Here is a 23705-nt window from a genome sequence, read left to right as displayed (position 1 = left end):
ATACCATCCTTTATAAAGTTCTAATTATGGACCATGTTTACATTAGAGAATCATATATACAGAACCGCAGCTAAAACAATTTTTCCAAAGCTGCCAATAATGAATATGATCTTGCTTTTAGATTGCAATTCTGGAAACCTAGACTACTTTCTAGTAGCAGCCTGTGTTGTAAGGCATAGCCTCTACTTCAGTTTATTTACACAAACAGAGAAACCTCCACTTTCAACTTGAGCAAGAAGCTTCCTCCTGGTGTCTGAGGAGTGTGTACTTGTGTTCTAACACTGAAAACGCTTAACAAAAGTTGGCCCTTTAAAGTGTACAGTCTGACCAGTAGAATTTAATAATCTTCTCTTGCATTATGCTGATTTTTGCAGTAGCAGTTTTAGAGTATGTTCATACCTAACTTTTTAAACAGTAGTAGCTTACTACCAGCAGTCACTTCAGCAATAAAGTACTTAATTTCTGTACTGTCAGTAATATATAGACTACTTCTGTTAGACCAAACCATACGATAGTAGGACCGTGTCATCCAGCAGTAGTATCCTTTTCTGTAAATGAGCCAGTGAGAACTTCCATTTCATTTTCTCCTATTATATGCTTTGTAGGTGACAATTGCTTGTTATTCTTACTATTTTCAGGCTTTGCTTTCTGTGCACGACACTGTTGCTCAAAAAAACTATGATCCAATATTGCCTCCCATGCCTGATGACATTGATGAAGAAGAAGACTCTGTGAAAATAATCCGGCTTGTCAAAAACAGAGAACCGCTGGTAAGTTACTGGGATGTGTGAGATACAAGGTAATAATATAATAGACATATACCTGTGACACCGGTACATGAGCTGATAGTATAGGTGTGTGCATTTAATGTAATAATTGTTTTTTATCTTCTCTTCTGAAATACATCAGGTAAGCTTTTTAGTGTATTTGAAATGTAATTCATTGCATGCTTAGTCACCTGCAGGTCAGTTGGGGTCTACAGGGCTGCCTCTCCTGATATGCTCCTTTGTAGCAGTTCCACTCTATGGATCAAGGCCTGTTGAAAATACCATCCTGCGGGCAGGTCAAGACAGCAGTTGTCCACTCTGGAGAATTTTCTGTAGCAGCTCCTACTTTGTAGAATGGTGTTCCTGAGTTTGGAGCTTTGCAAGGCTGAATTGTTCCAATGGACTTTCTCCTAAATGAATAGGCACTTGAATTGGGTTAGTTTCTGGGGCAAGTTTCTCTAAACTGGTCTTTATTTATTGCTGTAAGGCAAGATATATTGTATTATTATTTGTAATTAACATTGTAATCTGCTTTGAGTACCTTGTTGGGGCAATGATGATAATAAATGATGATCATTTAGAATGATTAATGTGAAATTCAGGATGTAAAATGAATTACAAAATTAAAAAGTGAAGAAAAGCAACAGAAATTTCCTTTTGCTGAGGATTTCATTTGTTTTCATATTAGACTTTCTGGTGTCTTTGAAAATTCAGACATGTTTTTCATTAGGTTGTAGTCAGAGCTGAGCAAATGCCTACAGATTTTCTGTGGGAGAAACAGTATTAGGCAAAGCAGTGATTTGAGCTGTTATTTCATAAATACTATTGTTCTTGAAAAAATTATGATATTGATTAATGAAAATATAAAATAAGGAAGTACACAGAAGTAAAGATGAGTAGTTACTGGGTGGACAACAATTTCTCTAGTATATGAGAAGAAAATGTCTCTGCTGTTTGATTTACATTTTATGTTGTCATAATTTGCACACTGACAAAACTTTTATCTTCAGTGAGCTCAGGATGTTGTTTCTAGTTGACCCAAACCTTTTTGTCTTCAGCACAATCCGGACGGAAAGTGAATAGCCAATGGTCATCTAATAAACTTCATTCATGGCAGTGTGTGCATTTGAATCCATATCTCAACCACTGTAAACCACTACATCAAAGTAGTTTTTATAGTTAATGGCCTCTTGTGATATATTTTGAATGTTCACATATCAGATGTTCCTGACGTGTTCTTTTACATGGGAAAACAGGATTTAATGGTTCAACTTAATGAGGAGCCATGTTTTAAAGCTTAAATAAATGAGTCTGTGCTTGTTTGCTTCATTATTACAAACACAGCTTGGATGGAGATGGTTCTGGTGGTTTTAGTTGATGACCTCCATAGACAAAAGCCATGTTTTCTTGTTGTTCCTCCTGGATCTATCTGCAGCCTTTGCTACAGTAGACAATGCCATCCTGCTAAGGTGTTTGGAGGCAGAAGTGGGTATCTGGGGATGTGCCTTGGACTGGTTTAAGTCATTCCTCATGGAATGGACTCAAAGAGTTGCTGTTGGAAACCTGCTGTTTTAAGTATGGGAATAATCTTGCTGGGTTCCACATATTGCTAGGTCCCATGTTATATAGCCTATATGTAAAGCCTTTCGGAGAAATCATTCGTCACTATGGAATTGGATGCCATCAATATGCACATGATACCTAGCTCTGTATCTCACTATCCAAATCCCCTGGGGATGCAGAAGAGGTCCAGAGTTGTTACGTGGCAACTGTGGTCAAATAGCTGAAAGGAACAAATTGAAACAACCCAGGCAAGACAGAAGTGATGCTGGTTGGTAGCCCCCACCTTAAGGAATGACCTACCTGAGGAGGTCAGGAAAGCTCCCATGCTCCTGGCTACTTCAAACTATGCAAAACTGAAGTATAGAACTGTGGTGTAAGAAATGGCTCAGAGAGATGACTTGGTAAGGGGACTGGGTATTGTCTGCTGATGTAGGTATACTCCTACCAGGTAGTTGCCACATAGTTAAAGATGTCAGATTTAATTACTTACGCTTTGTTTCAGCAATGCATCATCACTTTGTTCAGATTTATGCTATTTTTCAAATTTCTGCAATACATACCCAATTGAAATGTCCTAGCTGTTGAACTTATTGACTTGTGGGTAATCCACCTTGGGTCTCAGTGAGAAAGGTGGGCTATGAATAAATGAATAAACTAGCAAACAATGACTTTCATAACCTAAAATCCGATAATACTGAACATGATATTCAGAATTAAGTTACCCTAGTTTGAGTGGATCAGTCCCCTGAGAAACCAACAATAAGATAGTAACCTGCTATACAAACCCATCAGTTCAGGGTACTGATTAGTTCTGCACAAGTACGTTTTCTATTCTTGCTTGTAAAACTCAACATTTTAGTATCTCGCTAACGGGCATGCAATCCAGGATTTCTGAACCAGCTAAATAGCCACATTTATGCTGATCTCACATAATTACATCTGTGCAGGATAACAGTGGAGAATCCCAAATTGTATTCAGGATGCTGGTCTCCGATGGCCAGATTATTCTGTTGCAGGTAGCTGCAGCAGAGGCAAAGCAGTGAATGAGAGGGCAGCAATGCAAAGCAGAGGCAAGCTCCGCACTACAGCAGGAGAGTGACTTGAGGCCAGCAGGAACAGGAGACAGCAGACAAAATAGATTTCTATCCAACCCTTCCATCCACACTTGAGCTCTAAAGAGCCCTTCAAGCAGCCACTGGCTGTCTTTTAAACTCCACAGCTCTGGCAAGCCTATCCCTCCTTTGCTTCAGTGTGGGTGTTTGTTGCAGTAAACAAGCTATTTTTAAAATGGCTTCATTAATCTACTAGTTTTTTAAAAAACATAGAAATGTGCACTTCTTTGAGTAGAAATTGTATATTTTTACAGTTTATCAAAAAGTTGCATGCTTGTAAAGACTACATAGAATGAAAACTGGAAGAAAAGCTTGTGGGATAGGGCAATAAATGTGAGATAGTAATGAGATTATGGTGTGGGGTAAAGAGAAATAATAGCTGTGGGGAAACTAATTTATGCCAGTTAGGTGTGTATCTGAGATGATATAAGAGATAAATGACTGGAAACTGGGGATGAGGCAACCTGGAAATAAAGGTGTGGAGAAGAGGTACAAAAACTAGCATCTGAAGAAGGAAAAAGTAAAGGGTAGAGATGAATAGAGAGAACTGACCGGCACTAAGGGGCAAGCGAATGGGATTGGTAAATGCACATCCTGGATAAGGAAGTGGCTTCTGCTTGTAATAAATAACTTATTCCTGTAGGCTTCCTCATCAGCTCCTGCGTATGTCTTGATTCATGCTGCACTTGTCTTGTACCTGTTGTATAATTGTAAAAACAGTTACAGTAATGTAAGAGAGAGCCCTCTTTTTGTAACATTGAACTCTTCCCCATATGTGTTCCAAAGAAAGTGGTGCAATGTGGAATGATTTTCAAGGTCACTTTTTTCCTTTGGCATACTCTCCAAGATTCCTTGGCTGAGTTAGAATTATTTTGTTAAGTGAGATGCTCTTCTTTTAAAGACAGATAATATAGGAGATGGGGAAAACATATTGTGTATCTTTTTAAAAAATCTGAGCAGTCAAAGATGAAATTATAACACTATTATTTTTAAAGGGGGCTACGATTAAAAGAGATGAGCATACTGGAGCAGTTGTTGTGGCTCGGATAATGCATGGAGGAGCTGCAGATAGAAGTGGTAAGAGCTTTTAAAATGTGTAGTTCCTTAAATGTAATGACCAACCAGAGCACGAAATGAACCTTAAATTTAGCAAAAGCTAAAGCCTGAACAAGCAAAGGCAAAGCCATAGCCACAGCTCTGGTTAACACACCTCAGTTTCTGAAATATAGATTACACACAACTATCAAAATAGAGCACTAGTGTGATATTTATAGCATGATAGATGCAATTCTGTGCTCTCTCATTAGTGAAAGATGTTGGGGCCCAAGTTGGGGGGAGTCATTCTCACCATCCCACTAGGGGTGTGCAGGGCCAGGTCGAGTCAGGTTTCCCGCTTTGGGTTTACCCGAAGCGGGGGGGAAATTCGGGAATACTGTGATTCCAAAGTGGCAAGCCTCTTCGGAATTATGGTATTTAACTGGCTTCTGTATGCTTTGTAAATATTCGGAGCATACTGAAGCGACTCCCCCACCCCCACCTCCCACTCCCCAGGGCAACCCCCCACCCACTTACCTTGCGCTGGAGGGAAAGGGGGGAGGGGGGATCAGCTGAGTGGCGGTGGGCCGCCGCCATTGCATTGGCAGTGGCCGTGGTGGTGTCAGCGTTGCTCAGCAGCAACTGCGGCGTCGCTTCACAGCAGCCGCCGCCACAGCGGTGGCGGCGGCACGCTGCGGTGGCTGCATTGCTTGGCGGCCATGGCTGCAGCAGCATCACTTGGCGGCGGCAGCAGCGTGGTGGCAGCGGCGGCCTGGAGCCAGCCGGCTCCTCTGCCGCTGCACCGCCTCCTGCCGCACCACCACCTCTGCCACTCTGCAGCCCTGCGGGCGGCGGGGAGGGCCAGAGCTACCACCAACCGCAGGGCCAAGTTAAGGGGGGGGCTGTTTGGATGGTGTTTAAAGGGTCCCGCCACTGCTTGCAAGCAGCGGCAGGGCCCTTTAAACTAAGCCCCGAAGCTTTCTAAATGCTTCTGAAAGCTTTGATTCGGTATTTCCAAATTGGGGCCAGTGGAAATCCCAAATCTTTATGGATTAGGTCCGATTCGGGAATTTTTCCCGAATTGGATTTCTGAACCGCACACCCCTACATCCCACCCCAAAATATGAGACTGTGTCCTGGGAATAGTTTTGTAGTTTCCTGCTTACCCAATCATTCACCTCAGCAGTCTAAATTTGTAGCACAGTTGCCTTATTTCACCAATTGTTATCTCTGAGTAGATGACTAACAATGCAATCCTAAAAAGAGTTACTTTAGTCTAAGCCCATTGAAGTCCATTGGGTTTAGTCTGGAGTAACTCTTCTTAGGATTGCAGTGTAAGGAAGGTTTGTTGTCTAGCCACTAGTGGTGCAGTGCAGCAAAAGCAAATTTTTTACCTTCCCCTCAGTGTGCTGCTGCATTAGAGATTGGGGGGAGGGGCTTTGTCTCAAGACTTCCTGGCTTCCTGATAGGGTACTTGAGCACACTAGTTTCTCCGTTCCCTCTTGATTTGAATATATTCCACTGCCTTGCAAGTTCAAGAGGGCAGTGAGTAAGATCAGTTCTCATTACGGCCACTGTCTCTTTTTCAAACTTCATATTTTTCTTCATACTTGGGAACCCCCCCCCCCCACACACACACAAACACACACACATCTCTGGCTTGCACTTCACAGTGTTGTTCACTAAGTGAGGATCCACGAGAAGATGTTCCAGTGTATTTCTAAGTCCTTACAGGAGTGCTTCATCAGCCCAAAACAGGAGCATTGTAGAACTATACAGTGTTCCTGCTCGGAGATGGAAGGCTGAAAGTTATAAAGGAAGGATACTTTTCCTCCACACTGCCTCAGGATAGATAGTTCAAGGTTGAGGCTGGCTGTCTTGAAACTTCTTTGTATATGTGGACTTCCCCCAAGTATGCATTAAGTTTATTTTTTGTTTTAAGTTTTTTATTTCTTTCTTTATTTTGCTGCCTTTGTGATCAATATAGGGTGGGGGCAAGACATTTCTCGGTTAGAGGACAGGATGATTTCAAAGTCTAAACTTTAAAAAGATGGGAGAAAAGTTTCTAACGTGGCAGTCTTTCATTTTGTACTTTAATACTGAAAACCCAAAGACAGGAAGCTTTCCTTGAAAAAAGCAGGTACTTTCTTCCTTCAAATTATTTAAGTTGGCATTTTAAACTGTCATTCAGGCTTCAGGGCCAGTAACAAAAGAGCTAAAGGAAAATAAATTCTAAAGTAAACTGTTTTTATTTGTCAAAAATAGACGTTGAAAAATATTTACTGAAAAGTGGGCCCTTCAGTTCCCTCAAATATGCCTTTGCTATCCTATACAGTTATGGACTATCAGGAGCAATACAGAGCTCTGATGCCTTTGGCTTAGGCCAAATTGGAAAGAATGTAATATGAAGAAATTTGGGGATGGACTATTTTATTAAATAAAAATGATTTATGTTAAATAATATTCTGTAGGTCTCATTCATGTTGGTGATGAACTTAAAGAAGTCAATGGAATTCCTGTAGATGATAAAAAACCGGAAGAAATTATACAAATTCTGGTAGGTTGCATTAATTTTAATAACCAGAAAATATTTTTTTTTGAAATTCATGGCTCTTGGAGAAGCATATTCATGTTTTTGAATTAGGTACTTTTCATATCCTTGTCTGGCATTCATATTGTTATTCATGCACAAAGAGGGACTGCTGAAAGTTTTTAAGTCTTCATGTTGGTGAAACACTCTTTCCTGAGCAGGAGACCAATAGCATCTATAATCTATACTGAATTGCACAAATTCCATTGGGAGGAAGTGTTAAGACACTTCTCAGCACCGTAGACAGATAAATGAGTGCTTAACATTTAAGGCAATAGTTTGCAGGTTTGCTTTTTTACGTGAGCCTAAGCAGCTCTTTGGTTCCCAGCCAGATGATAGAATAAAAGCCTAACTCCTGTTGTTGTGTGTTGACAAAACTGAACCTTGTTTCAGCATGGTCATTTGAAAGTAATCAAACCAACAGTTTATATCATTTTTTTAATGTGTGATTTCTTTGAAAACTTGGTTACAGTTGTGCAATGAACCTACTGGTTCATATCGAAAAGATTCAGACCCTTCTGGAAAAATGTAATCCACCAGTAGTTTGCTGGTGCACTGTAGAAGAATGTGTGTAAACACCTATGAGCTTGCCTATATCAGGTACACACCTGACTATATAGGTTTTATTGGCCATGTAGCAACTTGTCTATCTGCTTTTGCTTGCTCTTTAAATAAATGTAAGTTTTTAATTCCCCCCCCCAATATTTTTCAGTCCCAGTCTCAAGGAGCCATTACATTTAAAATTATACCTAGTATCAAAGAAGAAACCCCATCTAAAGAAGGCAAGGTAAGAACTTCTGAGGAAGGAGCTTTTGTCCCCATATGTAAACATTTTGGAATTGTCTTTCAGCATGTATTTGGCATGTCTGCCAGTAAGCAATAATGAGCGGGGCTAGCGGCTAGGGGCTAGGCTAGTTACATCAAAATATTAATTGTAAAGCATTCTCCTTCCAGATTTTTATGAAAGCTCTATTTGACTATGAACCCAGTGAGGATAAAGCAATTCCCTGTAAAGAAGCTGGACTTCCTTTCAGAAAAGGTGATATTCTTCAGATCATGAGCCAAGATGATGCAACCTGGTGGCAAGCCAAACTTGAAGGTGATGCCAATCCCAGAGCAGGCTTAATTCCTTCAAAACAGTTCCAGGAAAGGTGAGTTGTTACAGAGCAGAGTTTGGGTCTTTTTCCCTTGTTACTGAAAATGCAGTCAGTATACATGGAGTATAATTGGTATGCTTGCCCTTGTGGCTTACAAGGTCGATAAACTTTCAAACTTTGCCTTGTGGTAAAATGTCTGTGCTTTGTAAGACATTGCCTGAATAGTTTTGTATTTCCTTACATTTGTCTGGTTAGATTAATAATGACAAAACCTGACAGAAAAGTCCTGATCCAGTTTGGTGGGAAAAACAGATGGGAAATAATACATCATCATCTGTATCTGCATTGATGTACTGTACTATGCTGTGTAGGAAAAAGAACTGCAGCTGTTTCTGGAGAACTTACAAGCTTTGTTCTTTAGATTTCCAGTATTTAATTGTGTAGAGCTTGAGTAGATTTTAATGTTTCAGAGTTTTTTTTAAAACCTGGGTGCTTTGGAAAGATTTGATGCTGAATTTTTATTAATCCCAAAATAGCAACAAAATTGTGTTTCTCTTTCTGTCTTCCTCTGAACTACTTTATAGGAGACTTGCATTGAGGAGATGTGATATACAGGTTCAGCCACTGAAAATTTCCAATCGAAAATCATGTAAGTCTATTATCTTGTGGAAGAAAAAGCTCTTTTGGTATCACTGAAAATGGCTTGAATCCATAATATACATTTTCACTTTTATCCTTGTCAGTAGCCCCAAGTTCTTTAGAACAAGTACTGTAATTTCATTAAAGGAAAGTACTTCTTTTGTTTTCTGAAACAGCCTCATTCAGAAGGCCTTCATAAGCAAAGTAAATGTTAAAGGAAATTTAAAATATTTATTTACATTATTCAAGTTTGCCTTTCTGTCTGAGACTCAAGGATGATTGCACAGTGTAAGTCAATACAATCACCTATTGAAAGTGGCTCACTGGTTCTTCTGTTCAGAATGGTTCGCTCATTTACTATCAATTCAAGTGACAGCATCTTTGTAAAACTTACAGCAAACTGCAAACCCCCGCAACATTTACCATACCAGCCCCATATACTCAGTTACTCAAACATACTCAAATGCTGCTTCTTTTTCTCTGTACTTATTCCAATATTGAATGAATGGAGACCATTTTTATTAAAATTATTTTGTGACTTTTCCTTCCTTTACTTATATGTTTATAATTTGTAATTTTATCCATTAATATAATTTGCCATATCCTTCATAACCCTTCCTTTCTCCCTGGTACAGCTTATTTTCTCAATTTCTTCATGATCATTATTCTTGTGGTAATTATTAAATTTATTACCAAATGTCTATACTCCTATTCTTTCTGAAAAAAAACACCTAACAAATAAATCATTGGAGAACATTCAGCTTTTTGGTTTATCATTTCTACCATTTCTCTATGCGCTATATTCCAGAATTTCCCCATTATAATGTCCCTTTCTGTTTGCCACATTTCCAGTAGAGTCTGTTTTCCTGAGATCTTTGCTAATATATCTGGTTTATAATGCCATCAAAATAATTTGTAATAATTTCCCCTGATTCCAGTAGTCAAGTGAAGATTCTTTTTTATTAATCTTTCCATTTTACTGCTGAGAGAGACTCAGATCCCTTTTTACCTTCTTTTATATTCCCATTGCAAGGTGTCCAGTGATTGAATAATTAAGTATAATGTTGGCATTAAACCCCTTTGCTTCACTGAGTGAATTAACCATTCAAAGTCATTAAGCACTCTTAGGACAATACATGTTTGGAGAATGCTTAATTTGGAGGTACTAAAACATAATTCATCTAACCTTGGGTTTATTTCTTTGAAATTTCAAGTGATAGCATCTTAATGTCACAATAATGTTAAAATTGCAAGCAAGAAATCAGCATGCTGAGATAAATTGCTTTTCATTCCTAGAATTACATGGTCATGTTAATTTATTTTAGGCTCATATGTTATTAAAGTGAGTATAAATGGTCTCTCTTTACCTACATTTCCACTGTCATTTACTGTGTCGAAGTAAGTACAAAAACTATTATTCTTCCCTAAACCTTTACCTCCTTTGCTGAGTCAAGCTATGTATCTCCTGAAGTACTATATATTCAAGTGTGTGCCTCCTGAAGAAGTCTAATATTTATTGTCTGGTAATTTATTACTTTCTCAGATTCTTACTCTGCCTCACCATCACCACCATCTTGCTTGTTTTGAGTGTTCTTGGAGTTCATCATCATGCCTGCATACTAACAGTTGCTATTTCCAAGTTTGCTCAGCCAAACTTATTCAGTCTTTCTCCTTCCACTAGATGGGAATGTTTTTATAAACAAGGAGACTTGTTCAAAATATAGGCATTAAAATGATTAATTTACCGCAGAAACATTAGTCATATGTCATAAAATGCACCAGGAGCAATATGGTATCATGTTCTGTTATGTGTCTGACTTAACTGACATTACATCAAAGCAAATTCTTTGAAAGGAATAATTCCCCTGTCTATTGCATAGCTATGCAATGAAAATTAGCATGCTGAAGATCATACTTTCTGCTACAAAGCTACCTGTCAACCTGTGAATAAGTGTAGTAACATTACCTTAAATAAAATTATTTTAATGGCAGAGTTGAAGTCAGGCAGGATAGTGGAGCAGAACAACCTACATACATTTTGAAAACTCTAGTATTCAGCATCTTCTTGAGTATCCTACATAATGACCTCTAAGATAATATGGGAAATCCTCTTTAAAAAAACAAAAAAGGAGTGATAGAGTAGAATGAACTCATGGAAGAAAAAACTGTAGTAGAAAATGGTAAGGGAAGGAAGATAGATCGGATTGATAGGTTATATATTATTTATTGGATTTGTACCCATGTCCTTCCCAAAGCCTCAGGATGGTTAAGAGTTTGGATGAATTTCAGTTATAAAGGCACGATGATGTGGGCAAGCTGCTTAGGAGGCCTTCAGTCTCTGAGTGGGATCCAACCCACTTTTTAACAACTATACCTAATTCCTCTTTTTACTATGATATCCCACCACCCAGCTGGCTTTTGTCCATGCAGGTCCCATGATCCTCCAGCATAGACTTATTAGTGGTTAAAGGAAGACTATTCCTTACGTTTTTTCTCTAACAGAAAATGATTGGATCCCTATGTCATCCATAGGCAACAGTTCCTGGCTTATTAAATCTAGTCAAAAGGGATTGTTGGGACAGATCCAGGAAGCAGTAAATGCTTTGTTAAAGGAGGGGGCAGTGGCAGGTGCATTGACTGAGGCAATTGTGAAACCTCTTGTGAAGAAGCAGTGACTGGATCCAGAAGACTCTAGTAACTATTGTTCTGTGGCAAAGATTCCCCTTTTTAGCAAGTTGCTTGAGCATGTGGTAGCTGTCACTTTAAACTACCTTTTCAGGTTGTTCTGAGGATAAAATTGATGGAGAGAGATACCATGTATGCTACCCTGAGCTGCTTCTGAAGAGGGTCAGGATAAAAATATAATACATCATTAGATATAAGCCTTATCTATTAAAAGTATTCCATGCTGGTTTACAAACGGGAATAAAAATACATAAGATTCTAAAAGCAATACTCTTATAGAAGTCATGCCAATAAATAAGTGGTTGCAACGTGCAGTAAATAAGTGATCACATGCCAGACTGTCACAACAGTATTATTACGGCTCCATTTAGATCCTGGTGTTGGGTGTGTACATGGCTGCTATGCTACACATCAGAGTTTCATAATATAGAAAGTTTCAGGTAGGTAGCCGTCTTGATCTGCAGAAGAACAGCAGATCTTGTCTCTAAGGCACCAGTGAACTCAAACCCATGATCTGGAAACTGGTTGAGATGTTCTGTTTCCAAGTCTCTTCAGACATCATGGAGCCATTGCACAGCTGACCAGCCTCTTATGGAATCCTGTGGTGTAGCTATGTTGGTGCATGCTGTCCTGTGACATCTCAGTTGGGTATTCCTTCCTAAGAGAGAGTCTGAAGCTGTAGTTCTTGTAACTGTGCAGTTGAACAGTGAATTGTTCTTTAGTAGCACATAATTTTTGTATTTCATGTGCACTTCAAAGGATATACATTTCAAAGTTCTGCAGGGTACTGTTTTGCCAGAATTATATTATCAGAAGTAAATTATCAAGAATGCTTGGAAACTTGATATATCTCCAGAAATGTACAAATCTAAAAAGGACATAAAGCCACCACCGCCACCCCTTCTAGGTTCATGCTGTGCAAGACTTTTGTGGTAGTCTCCTTTTTGACTGACTAGAGGCCTGAAGAGAGGGAGATTCTGGGTAAAGGGGATTGTGTAGAAGAAAAAGCAGCCATTTACTTTTGTGAATATCTGATGCTTATTTCACCTGGAGACTATCATAATAACAGTGTCAAAGATAGCATTGGGCTGTACTTGCATGTATATGTGTCAGACGCCTTCTCAGCAGGGTCAAAGTCTGGGGCTGCAGCAGCCTCCAACATCCCTTTTTCCAAGCCACAGCCCTAGGTGAATCTCAGGGTATGGAGAAAATGATTTTTGTTGCCCCCCCTCCTCTCTCAAGCCATCCCACTCTCTACTGACTCCTTGAGAGAATTCTGGCCCTTCTTTCCTGCCCTGATCTGGGCTGGCTTAATAAAGGATTTTCTGAGAATGGGCTGTTTCTTGGCTCCCCCAATGCCATCTCTTGAGAGGCAGGCCTAGGGTGAGAGAAAGGAATCTGGGCCAATGGCCACTCTGGCTGGGCCCTCCCTTCTCCTGCTCTGCCCTTCACAGAGATTTTAAGAGCCTCCTCTCCCTGCCTGCCCAGCCCCCAGGAGGCCCCAGCTGCTGCTAGTGTCCTCCTCTGGCCTCTCTCCAGGTACAGTCTACTGCCTGAGCCCTGTCTCCCTCCTGAGTCATGTGCCGGGCCTACAAGACTCCGAGGCTGCTGCTAGTGCACTTCTGGGCATGGTCTTGCCCTTGATCCTTTCCCCACAGCCCTTGGTTGAGCTGCCTGCCTCAGTGGTGCCTGGGTGAGGTTGTTCCCTGGCAATGGCTCCTCTGGAGTACATAAGTGTAGGGCTTGGGGCGGCCACCCTGGATAATGTGTTTTTGCTATTTAAATTCGCCTTGCATTTAACATCATGTGGTTTTCAAAAGAGAGCATCAAACTTCAGGAATTAAATTCTTCAGTTTGTTTTCTATTTTACGTACAACTAAACTCATCCCACCATGAATTTTGCCATAAATATAGATGCTTTTATCTTATATTGTGGCAGCTGAGATTCTGAAATGAAGAAATATCACATTCATGTGACACAGAGAGAGCATAATTAGTAAGAGGTTTGGTAAGTTTATATCTAAGAAAAAATGAGTTGTGTTTTAAAAATAAACTTCATTAAATAGCACATTAAAGGTTTTTGAAAATTGTGTATGATACCAATTTTATGGGTTATTTGAACATTGAAAATAAAATATGTAATAGTTTGCAACTTGCTGCAATAATCCTTTCAAGCCCTGTAAACTGTTCTCCTGTTATAAGAAAAGCAAGGCACAAAACAGTCTTTATGCAAGTTTATTTTTGTCACTAAGCCAAATTGACAGTAAGCCTTGTCATTATTTCATAGTTGGTGTCTTATTTTGGCATCTAGATACTCCTCAGTCACTGTTCTTAACAAATATGGCTGACTTTGATTTCAGTCTTCTGAATGCTTTCTTGTAGAGTCTCGGTAGCTTGTCTTGCAGTATTGCTGTGGGCACAGCATTCATCTGGAGTTCAGTCTCTAACAGTGCAATCCTTAAAAAAGTTACACCAGTCTAAGCCAATTGAAATCATTGGGCTTAGACTGGAGTAACTCTGGTTAGGATTGCACTGTAAATGTAGACATTTGTTGTTTCATTAAAGAGTACTATTGAAATTCATTGTATTGCACTCGATTTTAAGAACACATCATTACTTTTTGTTTGGGGAGGGGCTGTGGTTCAGTGGTAGAGCATCTGCTTGGTGTGCAGAAGGTCCCAGGCTCTGTCCCTGGCACTTCCAGCTTTAAGAAAAAAGATTGGGGTAGTAGATGATGTGAGAGATCTCTACTTGAGAACCTGCAGACCCATCGCCAATCTGAATAGACAGTATTGACCTTGATGGACCAGTGGTCTGATTTGGTATAAGGCAGCTTCATGTGTTTGTGTATGTTTGTTTCTCATATGCTTCTTGTAAATCTTGTATCCTATATATTGCCTAATTAAACCTGTGCTAGTTTAGCAGAAATGTCTCAAGCATTGATTTGTTGTGATTATAGAGAATTGCCGTATGACAGAATGGAGAACAGAAGCACTCGTGCTTTTCAACAGTACACTAGATAGTCATACATCTACTACATGTACAGCAAATGTTTAGCTTGCCCTGAAGCATATTCATGTTGATTAGTATGAGATGGACTTTTGCTATTTCTCAGTCATCTCAGATTAATCAGAAATCAGTCTTCTTTTGCACAAATCCTAAATTTTGTTCAAGTAACTTGTTGATTATTTTTTAAATCAACTTCTTTCCATGTATCTTACAACTACCTTCTTCCTTAGATTTTTTGCATGTTTCATCTTTCTTGGTTTATTCCAGCACTGCATGCAGTTCAAGTCTGTGATATATTTGGCATGAATATGTAGACCATGAAAAGAAGTCAGAATTTGGCCATAGGCTTGCTTCAGAGAGGCAGGTGCCCATCTGACTGGTTGATTGCTATGCAGCTTTATAGCTGGAGCTTGAGAACAATCACTGGCAAGATCTAGGCAAATTTTAACCATACCAGTTCAAGTCTGCCCTTCTGTGAGGTGATATAATGGCAAAGGTCCACCAGAACAGTTTTGTTATACAATGTTCAACATATATACAGTCACCTAGTAGTTTAGATGGAAGAGACTTTTCCATTCCCTCTGAACTAAGCTAGTTTAATTCAACTGATGCGGAAATGTTCCACACTTGGAGCTTGAACTCTTCTCCCTGCCCTATCCCAGCTGCTATTTTATTTCCAAATAAGAGAAAAACAGCTTCTCACTCTCTGTGTGTGAGGGGCGGGGGCGGGAGGGATGTGTAACATATAAGGCATATATCCATATATTTTGTATGTCAGCTATCTGTAACCCTGCCTTATGGTCCAAGAGGATAGGTCATCTGAAATAATGTTATCAGCAGTCATACGGCGGCTGTGGGGCAGACAGGCAGGGAACAGTTCAAAGAAAATCTGCACTGTGACACTGAGAAATCTCTGTCTTTTGGTGCTACACCTCTGAAGATGCCATCCACAGCTGCTGGCGAAATGTCAGGAACTACAATGCCAAGACCACGGGAATACAGCCCGGAAAACCCACAACAACCAAAATCTGCATCATTGCCCTGGAGGTGATGAACAAAGGAAAGCACTAGGCATGAACTTTGAAGAAGGCAACAACCTGTAAAAAAGTCTTAGTGTAAAAACAGAGTTGAAAAGTGGCATTTATTCCCTCCAAATGCTAAATAGAATTTGAATATTTAGAGTTGTTTTTTTCTGTAGATAAACTAAATTATATCCAGGCTAGTACAGGCAAGACCATTCCCTAATCATGATCTAGGAATCTATATAATTCTTCCTCCTTTTTTGGTTTGTTTTTGTGTCTTGACAGTGCTAGCCATTGCTGATGCTAATTAGAGTGAGTTTGTAACCAGGGTTTGATTATTCTAGATTATAAATGAACTTTGGTTCATTGTTGTGGGAACTGCGCATGTGCAGACCAGCTGTGGACATTCCAAAGCTCCTTTGCACATGCTCCCCCCTGCACATCTGTAAAAGGGAGGATGAGCAGCTCCCTGCACTTACCTTTGGAGATGTAAAGTCTTTGTTTTGGAAGTGCAGGTTCTGTCAGTTTTCCCAAACAATGAAGAATATGAACTTGGCTGGAGACTGTTTTTAACAAGGGTCTCCCTTGTACATACATGCACGTTGTAGTTCACATGACTCCAAAGTATGATCTTAACATGTTCTTTATGCAAATTTGTGATTGTATGTTTTTCCAGTTTCATTAAGTGTTGAAAATAATGTGATAAAATGTAAATCATATCTGTTTGTTTTTTGGCTGTTCTAAGCTGAGGAAGCAGTTGAGTGTGGTAGGTGTTTATTTCCTAAGTTTTTATCTTTCAATTCTTTCACTGTGTCTTCAGTCCATGTAATCACTCTGCCTCCTATTTTTCCCTTTTGTGCTTCTCAGAGGAAATTAAAGGTACATGTACAAGTTTCCCTGCATAGACGAGTAATTTTATTCACTGAACATCTAGATGCAGCTGGATTTAAGAGATGGGTTGTGGAATGGGTTTAGGCCATCTCTGCTCTAGAAGCAATTACAATTACTACAGATATTACAATACATTTAGTAGTAATGTTCAGTGATTTCATTACTGCTATTTAGTTCCAATCTCAAGAATCATGGTAGCAGAAGTCCCTGGGCAAGCTGCTGTGCCCACAAAGAAATAGCTTCTAGTGCACATAGTGAAGGTATGGGCTTCCATATGCATTATCACATTGTCAGATGTGCGCTGCAATCCTAAAACCACTTCCTTGGGAGTGAGTCCCATTGAATAAAGTATATTAGTGAGTAGGCTACTAAGGATTGTGCCAATAGACTCTTCCTTTAGGACAGTAGGAATTCTGTTCCACTAGCATAGAAGAGCAAACAGCAGTGACACATTTCTGTGAATGGATTGAGCTCGCAGGCTTGGAATGAATGTTTGCCAAAACATCTGAAACAAAAAGAGATACTGCTTTAATAAAAAAAAACCTGGTTGGTCTAAAAATGCTGATGGTTTTATTGCATGATTTTAAAAGACCGCTTTTTAAATTCAAATCTTAAGAACCTGATTTATTAACTGCAAGTCAGATGTAAATCCAGCTACATAGTATGTTGGGGTTCTATCTCATGAAAACTCTTGTGCTTCAAGAAATCTGTTAGGCTTAAAGGATGTCACATGACTCTTTTTAGTCCTTGCAAGCTGTAAGGAATTTGTGTTTGGAATACTGTTTTCTAGTGCAGCTTACTGATTTTGATTCCCTCAACCAGTAATCTATTCTGCTGTTTGTCATTTTTAACGATCTAGAAAGCTGTACCTCTGCTTTATCAAAGGACCTTAAAATATAAGAACTGTTAGTATTTTATATTTTAAAAAGGCTTGTAGTCATAAAAACCTTTCTGTCTGATCCACTGAGCCAATGCAAAAATGCAAAAACTCTTAATATTCTTTCTAAGTATGGTTCTCTGCCTTTCTGTTTCAACTGTTATATTTATCTTGTAATATAGAGTAGAATTTAAAAAATACTTTTTTATTTGCTGCCATGAAGAAGGCAATAAAAAGATGAAAAATATGCATGCTGCTATGTTCCAGGATCTCTTGCTGAACTATAGAACAATACACTGATTGATTTTTAAGCAATGGCATAGTGAAGGCTTTTTATGCTATTCTTTCTACAATTGTCATTTTAAGAAACTCTTCTTTTGCATTTATGGCTGAGCTTCTAACTATTCTGCTTTATTTCTTGGCTTTTGTTCTGTATGCTTTTACACTTCATCCAGAAGAAGCTGAATGTGCTGGTCACAACAGTGGAGTCCATATAGGTGAGCAGTTGCTTACAAAACATTTTCTTTCTCAGCTTTTTCCTGGATGGGCCATGGGGTTGCAGGTAACCAATGGGCATGTTTGCATGTTATTAGTCTGTTAAACTTTTTAAAAATGGCTCACTGGATTTGACACAAAGGATTTGCATACTATCTCTGTGTAGTATATTTTGGTAATATTGAAACAGAGAAACTCAAAACACTGCCTTGATTTGGGGAAAATTGCTAAGAAGTATTATTTTTAAAGCAATTAGTAACTGTATTAAGTCTAACTTAGTGTTACATGTCTTCAAAGATAATTTGTCTTCAACGGTTGCATTAGAAGCATAAGTGGATCATTACCAGTAAGTAACACCACCAGCATTTTATCTTGTTTGATTAGCCCTTTTTATATAAAAAAAGAAACCAGAGAAGGGGGTGATTAAAATGGAGAGAGAGAAATAAAATTTATGACATGTTCCTGTCACAAAATATGTAGAAGAAAGAATCTATATTAATTCCAGTTTTCTCACGAATTCCAGAAAACTGAATCTGTCAACATCCCCTCTTCCATATAGCTAATAATGGTACTAGGGACAACAAAAGTGTATATAATACAAATTATGTTGGTCTCATATTGGGTGCAGGTTGGTGCTGAAGAGGCGTCCTGGTATGGAAAGAGTTAAACTACTGTTTGAGGGAGAATTCTTGAAGGGGGGCAGGCAAGATTATTTACTTGTCACTGATAGTATCTTGAACTGGCTCATCTCTGCACATTTTCCTCTAGAAATTTCACTGGTAGTGTCAGTGTACATAAGAACACAAAACCTAGATTTTGCTGGGTTACACAAGCAGGACAAGGAAGCAATAACTAGGGGAGTGCGCTTCGGGTATCCAATTTGGGTAAAATACTCGAATTGGACGCTACTTGTAATGATTCAGGATTCCTGAATCAGGGCCAGCATGATGGCCCCAATTCAGAAATCCCAAATCAAAGCTTCCACGAAGCATTTGGGTTGCTTCGGAAGCTTTGGGGCAACTTTAAAGGGCCCCTTGCAAGCGGCAGTTCCCTTTAAAGTATCAGCTGTTAGGTGGCTGGGGGAGAGTTCCCCCTCCACCGCCTAACAGCTGATAGTATAAAGGGACCTGCGCTTGCAAGCTGGCAGGGCCATTTAAACCAGCACCTGGCAGGCAACAGGAGGGGATCCCCCCCAGCCGCCTGACAGCTGATAGTTTAAAAAGACTTGCCCCTTGCAAGCAGCAAGGCTCTTTAAACAACCCAACCCCCACACCCCCATAGCCCTAGCCCCAACCCCACCCCAGCTCCTCACAAGCCCCAGCCCCCCACTTACCTTACCTCTGATGTTGAGGGCGGGCAGTGAAGCCTCCTCCGCTGCCTTGCAGACCTACAACAGAAAAGGGAAAAAACACCCTTTCCTCCCCTCCCCTCAAATGGCAGCCGCGGCTGCCATTTGAGGGGCAAACAGCACCCTTTTAGGCTTCCTCCAGTGCCCTGCAGGCCCTTTTTGGCTTCCTTTGCTGTCACACAGGCTGTGGAGGAGGCCGGAAAGGGCCCTCCTGCACTTCAAATGACAGCCACAGTTGTCATTTGAGAGGCAGGAGGGCCCTTTTCAGCCTCCTTTGCTGCCTGCTCTGCAGCCGAGGAAACCTAAAGGGGCCCTCCTGCACTTCAAATGACAGCCACAGTTGTCATTTGAGAGGCAGGAGGGCCCTTTTCAGCCTCCTTTGCTGCATGCTCTGCAGTGGCGAAAGCCTAAAAGGGCCCTTTCTGCCCCTCAAATGGCAGCTGTGGCTGTCATTTGAGGAGCAGGAGGGCCCTTTGCAGCCTTCTTCCCTGCCCTGTGGGCCTCCAGTGCAGCAGAGAAAGCCAAAAAGAGCCCTTTCCACCTCTCAAATGACAGCCGCAGCTGCCATTTGAGGGGCGAAAAGGGCATTTTTTCCCTTCTTCTCTGCTGCAGGTTTGCAAGGCAGGGGTGGAGACCTTCATTGCCCACCCCCAACATCAGGTAAGGTAAGTGGGGGGTGGGCTGTTTAAAGAGGGTTGAGCTGTTTAAAGGAGGGAATCCCCCCCCTGCCACCTGCCAGCTGATAGTTTAAAGGGACCTGGCAGGTGGGTGGGGGTGCTGGGAGAAAACCCAGCCCCCTGAGTCACTTTGGAATGCTCCGAATCTTTAGGGAGCATTCCGAAGCGATTCAAACACCCAAATCCGAAGCAGCTTGCCACTTCGGCTTTTGGGTGTTCCTGAATGTTTTTCCTGCTTCTGGAAAATCCGAAGCAGGAAACCCGAATATTTTTGGGCTGCACACCCCTAGCAATAACCTTTTGTAGTTGTTTTCCCCCAACTGGTGTTCAGTGGCATACTGCTGTGAACAGGGAAGTTCCCATTAGCCATAATGTAGCTGCAGATAGTTTTAGTCTCCATGCAGCTGAAATGCTGTTTACTCACTTACACAAGCCTTGTCTGAGATTTGAACTAGAACTTGTTCTATCCTTAAAGCAACAAGCCAGATAAAGTTTCTGGGTGGAATTTGCCCTAAACAGATACTTAACCAAGAAGCAAGAGGCAACCCTGGTCAACAAGACTGCAAATGAAACGCTCAAAAACCAGTCAACACAGTCTCCTAAGAATACAATGCAATATACGGCAAATGCATAAATTCAAAGTGCTCTTGTGCTATTTTACAAGATTAATCATCTGTTATTATGAAATGTCATGATTACGCACAAGTGTCTGTGTGCCTAATAGGTTCATCTGTTGATCCCAGTTAGTTAGTTCACTCTACATGGATCCTCTGTGGAGATGGATCCTCAGTTCCCCTCTGACTTCAGCCTGGTCAGTTGGTATTTCTCCCTTGGCCAGTCATACTCAGACAGAAACTGTTCTACCATTAAGAAGAGACTGATTGCTGAATAGTTTGGAAAGATGCCAATACATTTGAGATCTCCTACAGCACAACTGTTCCCTGTATCTTATTTTTTCTGTGAAAATCAAGAGGACTGTGCTTAGGGTGTGAGACCACAGTCTGCTCCATCCTGTCCTAAGGAAGCATCTATGCTTTATGAGTAGGGGTGTGCACCGCCAAAAAATTTGGGTTTCCCGCTTCGGGTTCACGGCGGCCATTTGAGGGGCAGGAAGGGCCTTCTCCACTGCTGCACAGCCCCACAGAGCAGTGGGGAAGGCCGAAGCCACCTCCTCCGGCCCTTCCTGTCCCTCAAATGGCAGCCACAGCGGCTATTTGAGGGGCAGAAAGGACCTCCTCTGCCGTGGTGCAGCCCTACAGGGCGGCAGGGAGGGCTGGAGCCACCACCGCGCCGCCGCCTCCAGACCCGCAGCGGCCTCACAAGGTGGCAGGGAAGGCCGGAGCCACCGCCTCCAGCCCTTCCTGCCCCTCAAATGGTAGCCGCGGTGGCCATTTGAGGGGCAGGAAGGGCCTTCTCCGTCTCCATTGCCGTCACACTGCCCCACAGTTCGGCAGGGAGGGCTGGAGCCACCACTGCACCACCTCCTCCGGGCCCGCAGCAGCCCACAGGTCCTCTGAGAATATCAGATCCAGCAATGCGCAGCTCCACAGGGCAGCGGGGAAGGCTGGAGCCACCGCTGCCATGCCGCAGCCTCCACCACCTCGGCAGCAGAGTCAAGGTAAAAAACAAAACATGAGAGTCTGATCCCTCACTTCTCTGCCAGAGTTTGTGTTCCAATCTCAAATTGCAAAGCAAGGTATTGAGATACAAGAAATATCCCAGTTTATAAACTATTAATTAAGTCTTCTGTTTCCAGTTGAAAATAAATCCTTCCCAAAGCAGAGCCAAGAAAGATTTAAAAAAACCCAGCACATAACTCCCTTCAGTAAAAAGCCGCTGCGAGGGGGGGGGGGAAGAGCTGCCAGTCTGTCCCTCTCCCTTCACTCTTTTTCGAGTATTACTTCAAAGGCACTTATCATTTGGCATTTCTTGGCAATTAAACTCACAGTTCAGATGGAGCTATAAATCTCATTTCCAGCAACAAACGAAAGAAAGAAGAAAAGTCCATTAATTCATTCCGACTGTCTCAGGTAATCGACCCTCGGGGGGGTTTTTTGTTTGTTTGTTTTTTAAACAATTTTTATTGGATTAGATATCATTTAATTTCTAGTTACAATCAATTTCCCTGTTTCCCAATTCTAACCCCCTCCCTTTCCCCCCCTTTTGTTGACTTCCAACAGTTTTCCAACCGTTTGTCCCTTTCCCTTACTCATTTTACATTCTTTCTATCTAACAAACATATACTTTCACTTTCTTCTAAGCTTATCTATATAACTATATAACTATATAGCACAATATTCTTTCTGTCTTCTTACTTACTTTAACAACTAAATCACAATATTTCAATAGTAATAATACATAACTAAATGCTATCTTCTTTTTAGTAATAATCCTTTAACTATTTTTAGTACTCTGTACTCTGTCTTGTAATCCCTTCTTCAATATGGGACAATTTATCCCTTTTTGCATAGTTTCAAATACTTCCATAAACAATACATTCATATAAGTCAACCAATTTAACTTATACTCTATATATTACTTTTTCTTCATATCTTATCTTCATTCTACTTTAATTGTATTATTATATTACTTTAAATGTGCAACTTTGTAATTATCATCAAAAATCGTCAACCAATTTGACCCATATATATCTTCAAACCAACTCATTCAGTTTAGTACATTGTACAATTTTTACCAACAATAATATTGATTAGTCTATTCTTGTAATTAATTATTTTCTATTATTATACTATATATAATAATCTAATAAAATAACTGCTTAGAAATTCACATTTATCTTCCCCCCCCCCCCCGGTAAAGTCACCTCCCTCTGCATTTATTATATTTTAGTAGTTCTCAAACTGCCACAGTTCTCCTCCCACCTCCCATTTCTTGACTAAATATTGTTTCAGCTTCTCCCAATCCGTGTTAAACTGTCCTGGATCAAGGTTTCTCAATTTTCTTGTCATTTTGTCCATTTCCGCCATATACAGCAATTTGTATATCCAGTCCTCGAAAGTTGGCACTTCTTGTACTTTCCATTTTTGCGCATACAAAAGTCTGGCCGCTGCTGTCATGTAAAATAACAATGTCCTGTGTTGAGCTGGAATATCCTCCATTCCCAAGTTCAGTAGCAGGAGTTCTGGGTTCTTATTGATTTGAAATTGTAAAATCTCACTTATTGCTCTTATTATTTCCCCCCAGTACTGCCTAGCGACCTCACATGTCCACCACATATGGTACAAAGATCCCTCATGTTTTTTACATTTCCAGCATTTATTGGACATATTCAAGTTCCCTAGCGCAATTTTCTTTGGTGTCATATACCAATGATAAATCATTTTGTAGACATTCTCTTTAATGTTAGTGCATGTCGTAGTCTTCATTATATTCTTCCACAAGTATTCCCACGCCTCCATTGTTATTTCTTTATTAAAGTTTATGGCCCACTTCACCATTTGTACTTTGACTATTTCATCTTCAGTGTACCATTTCAACAGTATTTTATACACCTTAGAGATTTCCTTCTTATCCTCTTGTAGAAGTGTCTGCTCTAATTCCGAATTCTCCATTCTTATCCCACCCTTCGCACAGTCCGAATTGTAGAGATCTCTAATCTGCCTATACTGAAACCAATCATAATTTGGAGATAACTCGTCCTGTGTCTTTATTTTAAGTTTAGAAAGTTCTGTTCGGGTTATCTCCTTATATGTTAAACACTGTTGTTCGTTGTCGACAGTTCTTGGATCTATTACTTCATATGGAACCACCCATGAGGGGGTTCCTTCTTGTAAGTAATCTCTGTTCTTCTTCCAGGTTGTATATAGGCTTCTCTGTATATAGTGGTGTAGAAACATAGAATTTGCCTTTACTTTTTCGTACCATAAATATGCATGCC

At 40.4% G+C, this 23705-nt stretch overlaps 1 protein-coding gene across 5 annotated transcripts in view; it reads left to right on the top strand.

Moving 5' to 3' along the window:
- Window positions 1-23705, top strand: part of MPP7 (MAGUK p55 scaffold protein 7) — a 162936-nt gene that overhangs the window by 84736 nt on the left and 54495 nt on the right. For all 5 annotated transcript variants that reach the window (XR_008597834.1, XM_054991352.1, XM_054991353.1 and 2 more), the window contains 6 exons: window positions 639-770; window positions 4438-4519; window positions 6949-7034; window positions 7780-7854; window positions 8022-8218; window positions 8749-8813. Coding sequence is in view for 4 of the 5 variants with exons in the window: in XM_054991352.1 (XP_054847327.1) it covers window positions 639-770; window positions 4438-4519; window positions 6949-7034; window positions 7780-7854; window positions 8022-8218; window positions 8749-8813 (637 nt within the window). In the remaining variant the exon portion in view is untranslated. The remainder of the gene's footprint in view (window positions 1-638; window positions 771-4437; window positions 4520-6948; window positions 7035-7779; window positions 7855-8021; window positions 8219-8748; window positions 8814-23705) is intronic.

This window comes from Eublepharis macularius, chromosome 11, assembly GCF_028583425.1.
Source record: "Eublepharis macularius isolate TG4126 chromosome 11, MPM_Emac_v1.0, whole genome shotgun sequence".
In the NCBI taxonomy this organism is placed as follows: Eukaryota; Metazoa; Chordata; class Lepidosauria; order Squamata; family Eublepharidae; genus Eublepharis; species Eublepharis macularius.
The sequence above is the reverse complement of the archived record's forward strand: the minus strand, read 5'-3'. Positions and strand labels throughout refer to the sequence as shown.